We start from the raw sequence: 15,197 nt of genomic DNA, 5'->3' as shown, positions 1-15,197 counted from the left end.
TGATGACAATTATTGTAGTTTTGAATTGATACAGGAAATACAGTAGAAAAATTACTTATCTGGCAGTATAAAGAGTAAAAAAACAAACATAACTCCTGATGAACTATTGCTTAACAAGTAAGATTTTCAATTAGAGGCTCTCGTATAAGCTTTATAGGAATACACACACACACAAATGTGCATACACATGCACTTTCATACGAGCTGACAAAAACAGTGCAGAAGACAAAAAAAAAAACCCAAAAAACTTTCACAAATTATTAACAAAGTTGAATGCATGTCTGACATTTAATTCAACAAAAAGTTTCACACAGTTCTTTCAAACACAGGGATCACTCAAAGCATTGTACACACAGACATTTGTGTTAAGTGGGTAACCCATCTTGTGTTTAAATCTGATGAAAATCCAACAGACTGATGAAAAAAACTCAAATTTTTACTGAAAAAAAAAATGACCCTGACAAGCTCTGTTAACAGATGATGCAACCAAATGATAGAAATCTAAATGGAAGTCTTGATGCCTGTCACCTTGAGACATGACTGTTCCATCCCTTTTCTCACATCATATTCATTTCAAAATATAACTGGATCAAACTTAGTTAATGTTTACTATTCATAGGCAACTAGGAACAAAACAAAATTTCCTCAAAAACATTTGTTTGCATGGGTGGGGAGGAGGGATGGATGGTTAACATTTTATTTCACTTTAACTCATTGAACCATGCACCCAAACACTGCTCTGGCATCAAAATTTGTCTCATTCAAATGTTTATGTTCCTACATATGCATAACTGCAAGAAGAGGGAACCAACTTCTCAAGTATTTTCACTTGTGGTCACATGTAATTTGGAGGGAAAACAGCATATTTTCTGCCTTTTTTCTGGATCAGTTTTGTGTGGAAGTCTGCCAACGCTGTCAACTCCACAGGTTTAAGTGGGTTGTCAGAACTCAATCTGGCATTCATAATTCAGAAGTTGTCAAAGGTTGGGTAGTGAAAAGGCCCAAAGGTTACTGTTCACTTGATCGGAACAAAATCTTGGGTGATCTGCATTGGACAGCCCATGAGCAATGGAATGCAGCTACATTAACCCCCCCCCCCCCCAAACCCCCCCTCCCCCCCAAAAAAACACACACACACAAACAAACAAAAAACACCACCACCACACACCCACCAATTCTTTTCCATCACTGTAACTGGCTGTCTTTACTGTGAACATAGAAATTCAATGGACTCATTCATTCATGATAAAATGCCTTGAAAAATGATACTGTTATGTGTCTGGTGAGTCTGTAATGATTATCCAGAAACCTGTAACTGCTCACAAGAAGGGAATTCCTCCCTGAATAAACTATCAACATTTCAAACAATATAAAGCATCGGGACTCCCCTTCACCTCTTGGAGTAAACATGGACACTGTGCCATAGGGAAACACCTGCTTCAAAGTGAAGCAAATTATCAGAATTTAAAAGTTACAAATCAGAGCATGTCTGTTCACAATAGTATGTCCATCTATATATTTTTTTCTAATTTAAAGACATTCTCCACACAAAAATATACATTAATTTCCATTATCTGTTTTTTCTCTAACATACACTTCTGCAGTCTTCACACAATGATTATTTTGCCCTGCTGAACCATGGACATTTTTTCCTTAGTATCAAGTCAAAGAAAAAAAAAGAATGTTGGTATAAATCTTGACTTGGGAGTACAACCAAACTGATGGAACACACTAAAACATCAAATGATCAGCCCCCAATCATCTTGGCAATAGGACTATTCAGTCAAACTGACTTTGTGATAACTCAGTTCAAGCCCATAACAGACACTCATCCCGCAGCACACTCACACAATGCGCAAGTTATAATGACACTGTTACTGATGAAGAAAACTTAGGGACTCTTAAAAGTTATTTCTTCTTTTCTTGTTCCTTTTTCTTCTCTGCCTCCGCTTTGGCCTCATCTGCCTCGTGGGCTTTGATCAAAGCATCCACCTGGTTGTCCGGCAGTATAGTCATCACCGTTTTGCCGTCCTTGCGTGTCAGTGTGGCCATCTCCACTGGAAAAAGAAACAAAAACAAATTACACAATGTGCCATCCCCTACAGCATTTCCATTCACAGACTAGAATCAAGTGACTGCACAAAACACAAACTATATAGGAATTAGGATACTGGTACTGAACAACAAAAAGTCAACAATTGTACATGGGATGGAGGGGTAAGGGGGGACGGGGAGGAATATGTCTCCTAACTCTGCCACACAGAAGGAAAGATTACACTAAACTCTTTTAGAGTCTGTTGTCATTCTCACCAGCAGAAACTTTAATTCCATCATTTCAGCCAGCTCATGCACAGCAGTGAAGCACAAAAAGGTGCTGTAAAAGGAAATGGAAAGTAGAACTGAGAAAACAACAACAACAAACAAACAAACAAACAACAAAAGCCACATGAAAAGGTCAAGCTAAAGTTTCAGTCACTCCAAAGAATGCTCAGAATATATAGAAATGTACTGTGTCTGACTGCAGCCAAAGCGAGCAATTATTTCATCTTCAGAGAACTCATCTGCTTTTCCATCCCTGGCTCAGTGACTCAATGTTTATACTGCAATTTGATCTCCACAGGTTACCCCCCACCCCCTTTCTTTTTCAGGCATCATTTTTAGTCATGACTTTTTCCAACTTTGGACTGCATCACATTATTCAGGTTAATTAACCAAATTTCTCTTGGTAACACAAAATACTACACTTACAGTACAGTCAGTACTTCAGATCCATGCCACTTTGTTATACAAAGGTCAAGAGTCAAGGTTATCAATCTGCTGCAAGCAACTTATCTGTGTCTTAAAAGTGCACTCTGGAAGAGCATAAGGATATAACTGTCCATACTTTAATTTTTTCTGGACAGACAGTAACTAACAGGCACCTACTGAATGAATTCCAAAGTCAAAGTCCTATAGTCCCCCTGTAGTGTAAGTGGCTGGCAGTGATGAAGGAGAGAAGAAGAGCCCTTCAGGGATGTAACATCCACAAGGACAACAGGACAAATGTCCTGATGCACCAAAATATAATAGGGCATTTGTCCTCTTCACACTGGCATGAATGGATATTGAAACCAATCAGTAAAAACATTCTCCCAAGTTACAGAATTAAAGCTGTTAATCAGCTATGTGAAAAAAAAGTGTCATCACTAAAGGGGGGACTTGGAAGTAAAAATTTGTTCAAGTTTGTTCTGAAAGTCTTATGATTTTTTGTCTTGGAAATCATCCCCAGTCAATAAAAATCAAGAAATACCCTCATGGAGCAACAGTTTTTGCATAAAAGATCAAAATATGACGCATACACACAAAATGGCCAACAAAGAACAAGGAGCATGGTGTGAAAAATATATTCTTGAAATAAAGAAAAATACATTATTTACACAGATAAATGCTGTCTGAATGCAAGTGCAGAGAGATTTTACAAATTTTATAGCACAAAAACATTGTGTGACCATCTCTTCATTTACGAAAATATTTCAGAATTATTCAGGAGGACACTTAGCTTTATGAGGGATTAAAAATTAACTATATATTACTAAAGTCTCGCTATAGCTGTACAGGTAAGTGGTTCCTGAACACAACAAAAAAAGAATGAAGAAAACTGATCAGGCGGGTTCAGAGTTATGAGTAATGAAGGAAGGCATCTGTGGTGAAAATGCGAGTTTTGAGAAAACTGCGTTTGAAAGTTTTGAAAACCAGTATTTGTAGAAATAAAGAACATACACACTAACAGTGGCTGTTTTCTGTGTATCTGGGAGTCTATGGATGGTTTTTGGCCTTCTATTTGTCCTTCAAAATCCCTGGGCCGTACACTGCCCCTTCCCTGTCCTCCTGCTGGGCCAAATTGTGCAACCGCTGAACACGTTGCTCTCGCCTTTGTATGACATAAGCTGCCGCCGCTGCCTCTTCTGCTTTTCTGACTCACCTGTTTTCTTCTTCAAGGATTCAGTGTCAGTTCATGGGAAGCAATGTTCCCCTTGTTGAATTTGCAGACTGCATGATGGACTGCAGCCTGGAGACGTGCTTTGCCTACAAATTTGGTCTTAGGGCAGTGAACCCAGATCAGATTGTTCAAACTTTCATTGGCATTCTGTGTTTTGCCATGAAGAAGCCGCCTGAGAAGAGCTGGCGTTGAAAATCTTCTGTATATAGTTTCCATAATGGGATGTAAAGCCCCTCTTGTGCTAAGTGCCATCAAATGATACATCAATTCAAGGAACTCCGTCATCAACATCCCACTCTGTCTTCCTATCCTCCTCTTCTTCCTGGGGCTCTGGTCTGCCTTCAGGAAAGAGTTCAGTATACTCCTCTTTTACAATAGATACACTGGTGTCAAGTGTGGCCTCGCAGGTAGTGGCAACAACATCACACTTTCTTGTTCAGTCCATGAAATGTTGATTCATTCATGGTGGGCATTCCAAAATCTGCAGCCAGTTTTCTTAGAGCAGAATACCCACTTCCTACTTCGTGTGTATAAAGTGTAGCGAGTCTGTTGATTTCAAACCCAGTTTTCACATCATTACGCCTATGAATCCTCGGTGAGCTATAGACTGATGTGTCACTTGCACGCTCTCAACAAACCAAGTGCACTGAAAGAGAAAACCCCATGGAATGTCCAAGGTTGATTGACACTGTGTTTGTCTGGCAGCATGGACACAACACATTGCCTATCAGTTCATTCAACTGCCCCAGTTCAACAATGAAGTAGTCATGATCGGACTCCCTGGACGTTGCTGCACAAGCACTGTTTTTGCGAAACTTCTGTAGTTTGCTTGCAGAGGCAGACAGTTCGTTGTTTGTCGGAGTTTGGACGTTGGAAATGTCTTTCATGTCACCACTGTCGTGTGTGTTGGACACAATGCCGGCCAAACATTGGACTGAATCATCCAAACAATCAGCCGATCGCAACGCCTTTCCATGCTTTGCAACTCTTGCATCCGCTAGCTGTTGCTTCTTCCTTGAAGGCATTTTCAGTGTGAAATTTTCGTTCTGGCATGTTTTTTCGCTGTTGATACAAGCTGAATTGACCTGCAGGTGCACTGTCAACAAATGAGCGGAAGGTGTCACTGCGCATGCATCGCGGTTATTTGCATATCCATACCGCTCACATGGCGAAAACCAACCAATCGAGAATCAAGTTTTATAGCCTCGATCTGACTGTCTCCCAAATAAGGAAAATGACATCAGTTTAGTGGGGTGATTTTCGTGGGTTTTGTGCTTTGTCAGAGGGTTGTACACATGAACCAGTGACATATGTGTGTAGCTGAGACTCCACTCTACAGATTCATATGCCACACTATCACCCTTCTTGGCTGAAAATGGCGGTAACTAAAGACTAAAAATGATGTGTTTTCGGCAGTTTGGAAACAAACGAAGCATTTTTTCATTACACCAATGTTTTTCAAAGATGTTTTTTGCACATAAAATAGCCATTTTCAGCAAAACCAGACACACAGTGGTGTAGTATAGACTTTATTGAAGCAAAAAATGCAATGATCCCAAATCACAAAATTTTGACCCCAAACACTGTTTTCAGTCCCAAGTCGCCCCTTAATTATGTTATGAACCCTCATGTACTTTGAAGACACATCAGTGTGTGTAACTGAAAATTTAGTCTTGAAAATAAAGAATAAAATTTTAAGTTTTTCTCCATGTTTTCTCTCCTGTCCCTATCTTTCTCTCTTCTTTCCCTTTATACTTTTCTAGTCAAACAACTGATTTGGAAAAAAATTAAAAAAAAGAAAAGAAAAAAGAGGCATTTTCTGACTGCTTCTGTTCATTTCCATCACTTCAACTGATAAGCATTCTTTTCCTTTTCAAAGACTTTTGACAACGAACTGAAAGGCTTTGTTTACCATTTACCAACAGTGACAGTCATGGTCATTGTTGTGGTCATGGCAGTTTCTTGTTTGGACCTGTTGTCTTGAACATTCATGGTGTTTCATCCTTTAGTCAATCCAGAAAACCTAGCCAGAGATCTCTGGTCTTTGTGAAGACTGAGAAATGGTTCTGACACATGGCCAAATCCATTCAGGCAGCAAAGAAAAGGCAGATGTTTTGCGGTCTAGCCCATGCAAAGCAGACAATATGTCCTGGTTAATCAAAGACTAAGCCACTGACTGCAACTGCCTCCAGGCTGCGGATATGATAATGCCTATCTTGTTTTCATGGAAGCTGCTGTCAGAGCTAAAAAAAAAAAAAAAAAAAAAAATGTATCTGGACAATGACCTAGCCAATGAAACAGTAATGGGACACTTATCTGCTTCGCAATAAAATTATAAGAAATCATAAACCCACCTTTGTCGGGAGTCAGCTTAGTTAGATCCAGGGTCTTGCTCAGCACTTTCACAGACAAGGCCAGTGCCTCCTCCAGGCTTGTCTCCCCTTCCTTGTACTCCTGCTTCAGCAGGGACACTGCATTCTGTGTTTTTGAAGAAAAAAAAAAAAAAAAAAAAAAATCATGTGTCAGTCAATCCAGCACATGTTTAAGTCTTGACTGTCAAATTTACTGTAAGTTAACCAACTTTGGGTTGTTATGAAAAAAAAAAGTGAATGCTTTTCAAACTGAGTGTCGAAGAGAGGATACTGCTTTGATCACCATGACCAAGATGGTGAAGAAAAGACTACTAGTCTCCAGAAAATAGCAAGGCTGTGGTGTTTACCTTTTTGTTTAATAATAAAAAAGATGGCACTTTTACTGAAGACTGTTTTTGAGTTTGAATAGGATTTCAGAAGGTGAATACTACATAGAATAGTTGTAGTGTATTTTTGTTTTCTTTCTGACTGAAACACTCTGAATATCACTCTCAGCAAAACTCAAAGAAACCTGTCCATAATGGAATACTTTTCTGCACTTCTTACTGCTTTGCATGAAACTGATGGTTCTGCAAAACAGAATGTGAAAAAAACAACAAAAAACTTGGCTGCTTTCATAACAACTTTATCAGAACTTCACAATCCCTGATCCACCCAATTCTAATGCTCCTATATTCCATTCAAATTCTCAACCAATTTTCAAAAGCCACCTGTACTGCATAGCACCATACACTTTACCAGCCATACAAAGGAACACATCCTAGCAGTAAACTGTCCCAGAATCTGACTATCAACAGCTTCCAAGTATCTGGCATGAACCAGAATTACAGTAACACTACATTACAGTTCCAGGTCTGGGTCTTGTAGCTCTGAGGTCACACAGCCAAAAACACTGGTGCTAATTTTGATGTAGGTGGTGTTCTGCATTCACCCTGTTTGTAGCTGCTTGGACTTTTCTCATACACATTCCTCTTCATCGCCATGTTGGTTTGCTCATTCATTTTAGTGGCCTTTCTCAATTTCCAGTTCCGACAGAATGATGATGCATGCATGTCTAAACTGCCAGTGTGACTGCCTAAAGGAATCAACCATGCATTTTTTTTTCTTAAGAATGGCTAGGTTTTTTCGTTGTTTTTCCCCCCATAATGTGATGCCATTTTTTTGCTGGTTTTCAAGAACACATAAGGACAAATTGGGACAGTAGGCATGTCTGTAAGGCTAAGCTGTCTGTTATTGAAAAGGAAATACTCACAGCACTGTTGTTGCCAATGCACGTGGCTTTCCAGCCTCCATAGTTACCGCTTGGGTCGCTCTGGTACAGCTGGAACCCATAGTGTTTGTCCCATCCCATGTAGAGGATGGACACACCAAAGGGACGCTTGCCTGTCACAACAATCAGCCACAGTTACAGAACTAAACACCACCACATATGCTGATAACTGTCTACAACACTTGCCACACACTGTTGCTGATACAGAATTGCATTACTCTCTTAATACCATTCAGTTTTTCATTGTGCGCAACAAAAGTGGTCTAAGCAAACACACTCTTTCACACACATTTAAGTGTCAAAACAACCCATCACCGATGCACAGTCCAAGCTGCATAAAGACTTGTTTACTGTTATCCAGATACTGGAAGTAGAATTACATAAGAATTAGGGGGAATGGATTTTGCAGCCCAAGCCTCATAACCCGTCAAAAATATCCATCAAAAAAAAGAAAATACACAACGGCATTGTAGCATTTACAGTATGATTTAATGATTTCCAAATAATATAATCAAAAAGGCATTCTAGTTCTTCAGAAGTTTCATTTTGTTCCGATCAAAGCATGGACTCCACAATGTCAAGATTTTAATTTGCACAATAATAAAAAGTACTTGGTTTAAACAAATTGTATTTGCAGACAATACAATGCAGCAATAAAAACTAGAACACTCAGCACAACAAGCAGAAGCTTTACAAATAGCACTTACCACCAAACTGTGTGTAGGCCTGTTTAATGTCGCACAATGTTGCCACTACCTGTTCACAGGGTATAGGTTCCTGGTACTGTAGCAGGTACCTGCCATCAGCAATCAAATGACACTAAGCATATCATCAGTAACTACCCTACCATCAGTAACCAAACTACACTCAGCACTGAGCATATCATCAGTAATTTGCCTACCATCAGCCATCAAACTACACTGTGCATATCATCAGTAATTTGCCTACCATCAGTAATCAAACTACACTGAGCATAATCATCTTAAGTAATTTGCCTACCATCAGTAAGCATGCCATCAGTAATTTGCCTACCATCAGCAATCAAACTTCACTGGGCATATCATCAGAAATTTGCCTACCATCAACAGTCAAACTACACTGAGCATGTCATCAGTAATCTGCCTACCATCAGCAAATTACACTTAGCATATCAGTAATTAACTAATTTGTCTACCATCAACAATCAAACTACACTGAGCATATCAGTAATTTGCCTACCATCAACAATCAAACTACACTGAGCACATCATAAGCAATTTCGTTACTACTGCGCAGTAGGCAAGATGCTTTCTGATTCACAGAGTTTATCAAAGGCTATGTGACATTCCCGACAGGTTCATTTTCACATTATCAAAAACCAAAATGAACAAAATGAATACATGTACTGGCTGTAGTGAAAAGGAAAAACATTATTTCAAAAGGACTGGATACAGATAATCTTTCAATGCATCATGACCAATGTTTACAAAGTCAAGTGCAAGTGGTATAAATGGAGATGGCCACAGACTACCCATTTTACTGATGCAAAATGAAACAATTTAGAGAACAAATACATGTACAACATTGTCAATTCATAGACTTGTTTCCCCCCACTTCATCAAGTTCATGTGACATTATTATTAGTAGTAAATACAGAGAGGTGTACTTTAGTGACCAAGACTGTCATGCAACCTCATACAGACACATAACAATTACACAAGTTCCCCATACCAAATACAAAAATCCCTGAAAAACAAGGACAATGGTAGGGAGGGGCAAAGGAGTGGGGCAGTGGGTGGCGTTGGTGGTGAGAGGGAGGGGAACTGGGAGACACACCGTGCCCCCCTTCATTCCATACCAGTTTTAACAAAGATTTATAAGTCCACTTGACTAACCTCTGTGCAATGAGACGCAGTTCATTGGTGAGTACATTGGCATCAGATGTGATTCCTGCCACACTGCATGCCATGTCACTGGAACACACACAAAAATCAGTTTACTGAACAGCATGTTCATTGAAAGTTGTGGAACCCCTGGGATGAGCTCCTCAGTAAAATTATCAACATAGTCATTATTCCTTTTCTCATGCCAGTTTATATGTTTCAATGCAAGCATAATTTCTGGTGAAGTTTGGTGCTCATCATTCATTTCCTGTGTCACTGACCGAGTCAGGCTTCAACCATGTGCACACATACATGTATATTTAATGTATGTCTGTAAATTAATGGGACTGAATAAAGCCCAAAGGAAAAATACATTTGAGCCTGATTTTTTATCCCATGCACATCCACCTATCATTTATTTCTCCAGGGTATGCATGATGATGATCAGGTCTGTAGATCATCAGATGGTTTGTGTTTAGTTTCATGTCCAATCACAAAGACGTGTACACACACAAAAAAAACAAAAAAACAACAACCCCAAAACCCCCCACACAAATGGTACATGAGAAAGAGACATAAAACTTAAAAGAGATATATAAGGCAAGTCAGATACAAAGCATGATGAAAAAGAGAAGAGGTAATTTACTTGTTCAGTAAAACTCAAACAGCATAATATAATCACATATTTTCATAACAGTGGCATTGTACATGGTTTTTTTTTTGCTCCTCCTTTCATTCAGACTGAACAAAAGAAAGGTCTATCCTGCAGAAGTTCCCCCACCATGTTCAGCTCCCAGTTTTCAGACCAAATCATCTGACTGACCAACTGAATTTAGCAGTCCCAGTTCTCTTCTCTATCCTTAACTAAACAACCATGAACTTTTCACTGAAAATTTGTCATATATGCTCTTGTGCTGAGTTCACAAGCCTCTCACTATCTAAGAGATGTGTTTTTGAAAACCATGGATCAGATGTCCCTTTTTTGTGAAATTCATGGAAATCCTGACACTTTCAATACTTCATTGACACTCTGTTGACTGTCAGTGTCACAGGCAATATACTTATATCATTTCCCAGAAATTTCAGCAGAAATGTATCAATGATTATTATTTCATGATCACACAGATTTATTGTAACATGCATAATATCAGACACAAACATTTTGCTGCTAACTTAATGATCTTTATTTCCCATTACAGTTAGATTCTGTCCAATTCAACAGTTCAGTTAAGCACAACCACCAATAACAGTAACATACAATCAATAAAATGACTTTCCTCCTTCAATCACCCTGAAATAGACAGCTGAGCACTGGGACACAGACACACACAGAGACACATAGCAAACTCTCTCACAAACACACAAGCATATTATCATTTCAAGTAACACAAACACTCCTGTTTTCTATCATTCTCCCTTGTAATTTCACACTGTCACAAACCTCACTCCAGCTTACTCATATTATGATTTAAATTCAAGTAACATACACACACTCCTGTTTTCTATATCATTCTCCCTTGCAATTTCACTCTCTTCCACTCATAAATATCACTCCGCAACTTACTCGCTGAGTCTGTAGATCTTTTCAGAGTAGGACACTTCATCCAGCAGCTTGTTGGTGTTGCGTCGCTCGGCAGCCAGCACAATGCCATCCCTGGCCAAGATACCTAGACAGGTCCCAGCATGCCCAATGGCCTCCATGGCATACTCCACCTGATACAGGCGCCCTGCGCACAAGATGAAATTCAGCATTGAAGTAAGGAGACTAGAAGTCCAACTTAATCAAATAATAACTACCAGTAAATATGACAATTTCTTTTTTTCTTTTTTAAACAGTAGATGTGGTGTAGTGTATACAATTCACTCGCTTTGACACCTTGAAAGTGAAACTTAATATTCAGTTTACAATTAACCAGGATGCTGTTTTTCGAATCAAATTACCAATATCAAAATGCTCACTGGCTTACCTTCAGGGGAGAATATTGTGGTTCTGGAATCATAACGTCGTGCCTGAAAAAAACCCACCAAATTAATTTCAGACCATGAAAAAGCTCACACATTCTGTGCAACAATATGATAATGATTAAAACAACAATGCATACCATGCATCCCAGCTGAAGTCTTGAAATACTGCAGACGGATCATTATCACTGAGCTACATTAAATCCTATGCCTCTGTGGAGAAAAGTGCAGTGCCAAATGACACCTGGGACACTAATGTCATCACACTGTACAAGAATGAGGGTGACAGGAGCGACTGCAAAGTAGAGTTCTACCATTACATCTCTATCAGTATAGATAGGTCTAAGCTCACTGCCTGAGTTGCACTGAAAAGAATCCAAGTACTTGCATTGTACCCAGAGTCGCAATGTAGTTTCCAACATCCAAGTCAACACGTCAAACAACAACATTCTTACATCTGCAGGAAAAATGCTGGGAACAAAGGCAGCCACTGTTCATAGCCCTCGTAGATCTCACAAATAAACAAAATGGTCACACAAGCAAAATGTTCGAAGTAGCTGGGCATCGATCCTCGATTGAAACAAAGCTCGGTACTTTGCTTGAGATCCTGAAAAAATGTCATTGAATGACACTGGTAATTGTTGCAAACAATGATTTTGGTGGGAGCTTGTCGGTAATTAAAAAAAAATATAGTGGGACTTCATTGGTAATATTGGTGGGAGATTTAGCAAATACAAGTCAGGAGGTGGTGTTGTGGGTCACGTGACCAATCTGTGGATCAAGAGTTTGATTCCTGGTTGGACTTTTCTGTATGCGGTTCTATTATCATATCAATATCAAGGCGTGCAGGCCTAACAAGGCCTTTTGCCCGCTTGAAGTGGGGAAGAAAAAGAGAGTCCCCACATATGTCTGATGCACTTTTCAACATTGAGTGCGCAATGCTTGAAAAATCAATAAATATGTAAATGAGTTTTGTATTTAAAATTTTTTAAATGAATATCAAGATAATTTTTAAATGTATTCACTGTTCCTGCGGAAACAACGTCTTGTGACAAATTGTTCCAAACATTTGTTACTCTGTTAGTAAAGAAATGTGCAAATCTGGAAGTTTTAACTGCAACTTTTAATAGTTTGTAGGAATAACCTCTTGTGGCACTGTTCTCATTCAATGTAAACAAAAGAGTTTATAGTTCTGCTGTCATATAATCCATGTGTCATTTTATACATCTCTATTAAATCACCACGCAGTCTTCTATATTCTAAACTAGGTAACTTAAGTGCTTGCAACCTACTTTCATAGTCCATATCAGCAAAGCCAAAGATTCTTTTTGTAAATCTTTGTTGAACATTTTCAATATTGTCTATATGTTTCACTAAACCCGTATTCCAAACAACATTCCCATATTCTAAGACTGGCCTGACTAAGTCTTAATGACTTTTGTCTTTACTTTTACACTGTATATTTCCAACTAACATTCTGGTCAATCTATTGGCTTTTTTAATGGTTTCATTAACATGAACATCAAAAGAGAGACCAGAGTCAACAATGACTCCAAGATCTCTCTCCGCTGAAGTCTCCTGCAAGTCCGTACCATTCATATAATACTTATAATGTGGATTATTTCTGCCTACGTGTAAAACTTTACATTTATTGCTATTAAATTTAATTTGCCATCTGTCAGTCCAGTGTACTAAATTATCAATACTAACTTGTAATTTCAATCTACCAACATCAGAATCTACTTCCTCATAGATCTTTTATCATCTGCAAAGATTTTCACAAAACAGTCTAGTATGTCAGGCATGTCATTTATATAAAATACAAAGAGTGTGGGCCCCAAGACACTGCCTTGGGGAACACCACTACTCACCTTAACAGGACACAATGACTCGGTCCCTACTGATACGTACTGTGTTCTCTCATATAACATTATAAGAAGTCTTTTATCCATTCCAACAATTTACCACAAATACCGTACCCTTGCAATTTAGCAATTAACCTATTATGTGGAACTTTATCGAACGCCTTCTGTAAGTCCAGATAAATTGCATCCATTGGTTAATTGTTTTCAAGTGACTGCATCCAGTCATGTACAGTATTCAACAACTGAGTCACACAGGATCTACCACTGGTAAAGCCAAACTGATAATCAGACAGTAAGTCGTTATCAATCAAATGTTTATTCAAAGTATCACGTATGAAACCTTCAAAAACTTTACATACAACCGATGTCAAACTTACTGATCGATAGTTTCCAGGGTCTTGTTTGTTACCTTTCTTAAATATTGGTTTTACTTGTGCTACTTTCCATGCCTGTGGGATCTTACCATGTGATACAGTCTTAACAAACAAAATCTTTAAGGGAATAGCTAAACTATTATGTAATTCTTTTAGCAAATAAGGGTGTATTCCATCAGGACCAGTCGTTTTATGTACCTTTAACTGTGAAAGTTTGTCACTAATAATCTTTTCTGAAACTTCAACATAATCTGTTGAAGCCTTGCATTCTGACTCAAAAGAAGGAACACTGGTGACATCTTCCACTGTGAAAACACTAGAGAAAAGTATTAAGCATTAGTGGACAGTTCATGAAGGACAAACTCAAGAATCAAGAAAGGTCCTTATAGACTTTCACTGACCGACAATTGAATGTTATATCTGTTAATCATTTGGGACCGATTTCGAGCTGTTCGTTGCACATCGATCGCGGTTCGATGCCCAGCGCCGGCCTAAAATGTTAAATGTCTGGTTGTGTGTGTGTGTGTGTGCCTGAAATCTGATTTTGTGTGTGTGTGTGTGTGTGTGTGTGCGCGCGCGCGCCTGATATCTTACTGAATGACACTGGAAACGAATGATGAGCGCCCAATGACTGCCGTCAGTCAGCTCTACCCAGGTAGGCAGCCTGTTGTGCAATTGGCCCCGTATTTGTAAAGCGCTTAGAGCTTGGTCTCTGGCTGAGGATAGGCGCTATGTAACTTATCAATTTGATCAAATTGGTTTGAAAAATACGAATGATTTTCAAAGAAGCACAACAATGTCCGATGAACTTTTTTTCTTTTTTCAAAGAAATGATTTAGCAAAATCGGCACAGCGAAACGCAGCTCTGCGACGCTGGTTCATGCTCACAACGCTGAAATACTTTTCAGGAATGAAAATACGGCTTATATCATTCAAATGTATTGTTTAAATGACGTAACTGGAACTGACTCAAAACAACAATATAGTAAATAACAAGTAAACGGCAATGTGGTTGCATGCAGAAGACGGCATTTTCGAGTACCCACCATTTTGCTTGAGGAGATATTCGAAACCAAATAAACAACTATGTGATTTAGATAAGTGAACCATTGTCTTAATTTTCTCAAAACATTAAATTCTTTGTAAAACATTCTATCAAAGTGGAAAATTTACAACATTTTTTTTTCATCTGGATTGATTTACAAAGAAACTAAAAGATACGTGACTAACTATAAAGCTACGCTTGCTGTTAAAAGCGGAAGAGTAATGCCCCATTAACATGCCGTGCAGGCACTGATATTGTGATAACTGATCTAAAAATCTAATGAACATTTGGTGTTTGTTTTTGTTGTTGTTGTTATTTTTTCATACAACAATGCAGAAGCGGATTCGTATTGTAGGATGGTTCGCTCAATGCCTTGCAGCTCCAAAATTGCAGGGAGATAGCTGCTTACAGTGTTGTTGAATAGGCATGGCTATCATTCCCTTGCAAGTTATGTTTTTGCCGGTGTCA

General features: G+C 38.7%; 1 protein-coding gene across 1 annotated transcript; it reads right to left on the bottom strand.

Annotated features, from left to right (window-relative positions):
* Positions 1-274: 274 nt before the first annotated feature.
* Positions 275-14,750, bottom strand: LOC143282018 (proteasome subunit alpha type-4-like). The gene is made up of 8 exons (XM_076587435.1): positions 14,731-14,750; positions 11,451-11,493; positions 11,048-11,210; positions 9,496-9,573; positions 8,329-8,417; positions 7,604-7,734; positions 6,334-6,457; positions 275-2,057 (listed from the first exon to the last, which is right to left on the bottom strand). The coding sequence occupies exons 1-8, from the start codon at positions 14,731-14,733 to the stop codon at positions 1,909-1,911; spliced, it is 780 nt and encodes a 259-aa protein (XP_076443550.1). The 5' UTR covers positions 14,734-14,750; the 3' UTR covers positions 275-1,908.
* Between the last annotated feature and the right edge of the window lie 447 nt (positions 14,751-15,197).

The sequence above is a fragment of the Babylonia areolata genome, chromosome 5 (genome assembly GCF_041734735.1).
Source record: "Babylonia areolata isolate BAREFJ2019XMU chromosome 5, ASM4173473v1, whole genome shotgun sequence".
NCBI lineage: Eukaryota > Metazoa > Mollusca > Gastropoda > Neogastropoda > Buccinidae > Babylonia > Babylonia areolata.
The sequence above is the reverse complement of the archived record's forward strand: the minus strand, read 5'-3'. Positions and strand labels throughout refer to the sequence as shown.

Coding starts and splice junctions, on each gene's coding strand:
- LOC143282018 (XM_076587435.1), bottom strand. Junction 11,211..11,450: donor CACAATATTCTCCCCTGAAG/GTAAGCCAGTGA, acceptor TCTTGTGCGCAG/GGCGCCTGTATCAGGTGGAG. Junction 8,418..9,495: donor CTGCGTCTCATTGCACAGAG/GTTAGTCAAGTG, acceptor TGCTGATGGCAG/GTACCTGCTACAGTACCAGG.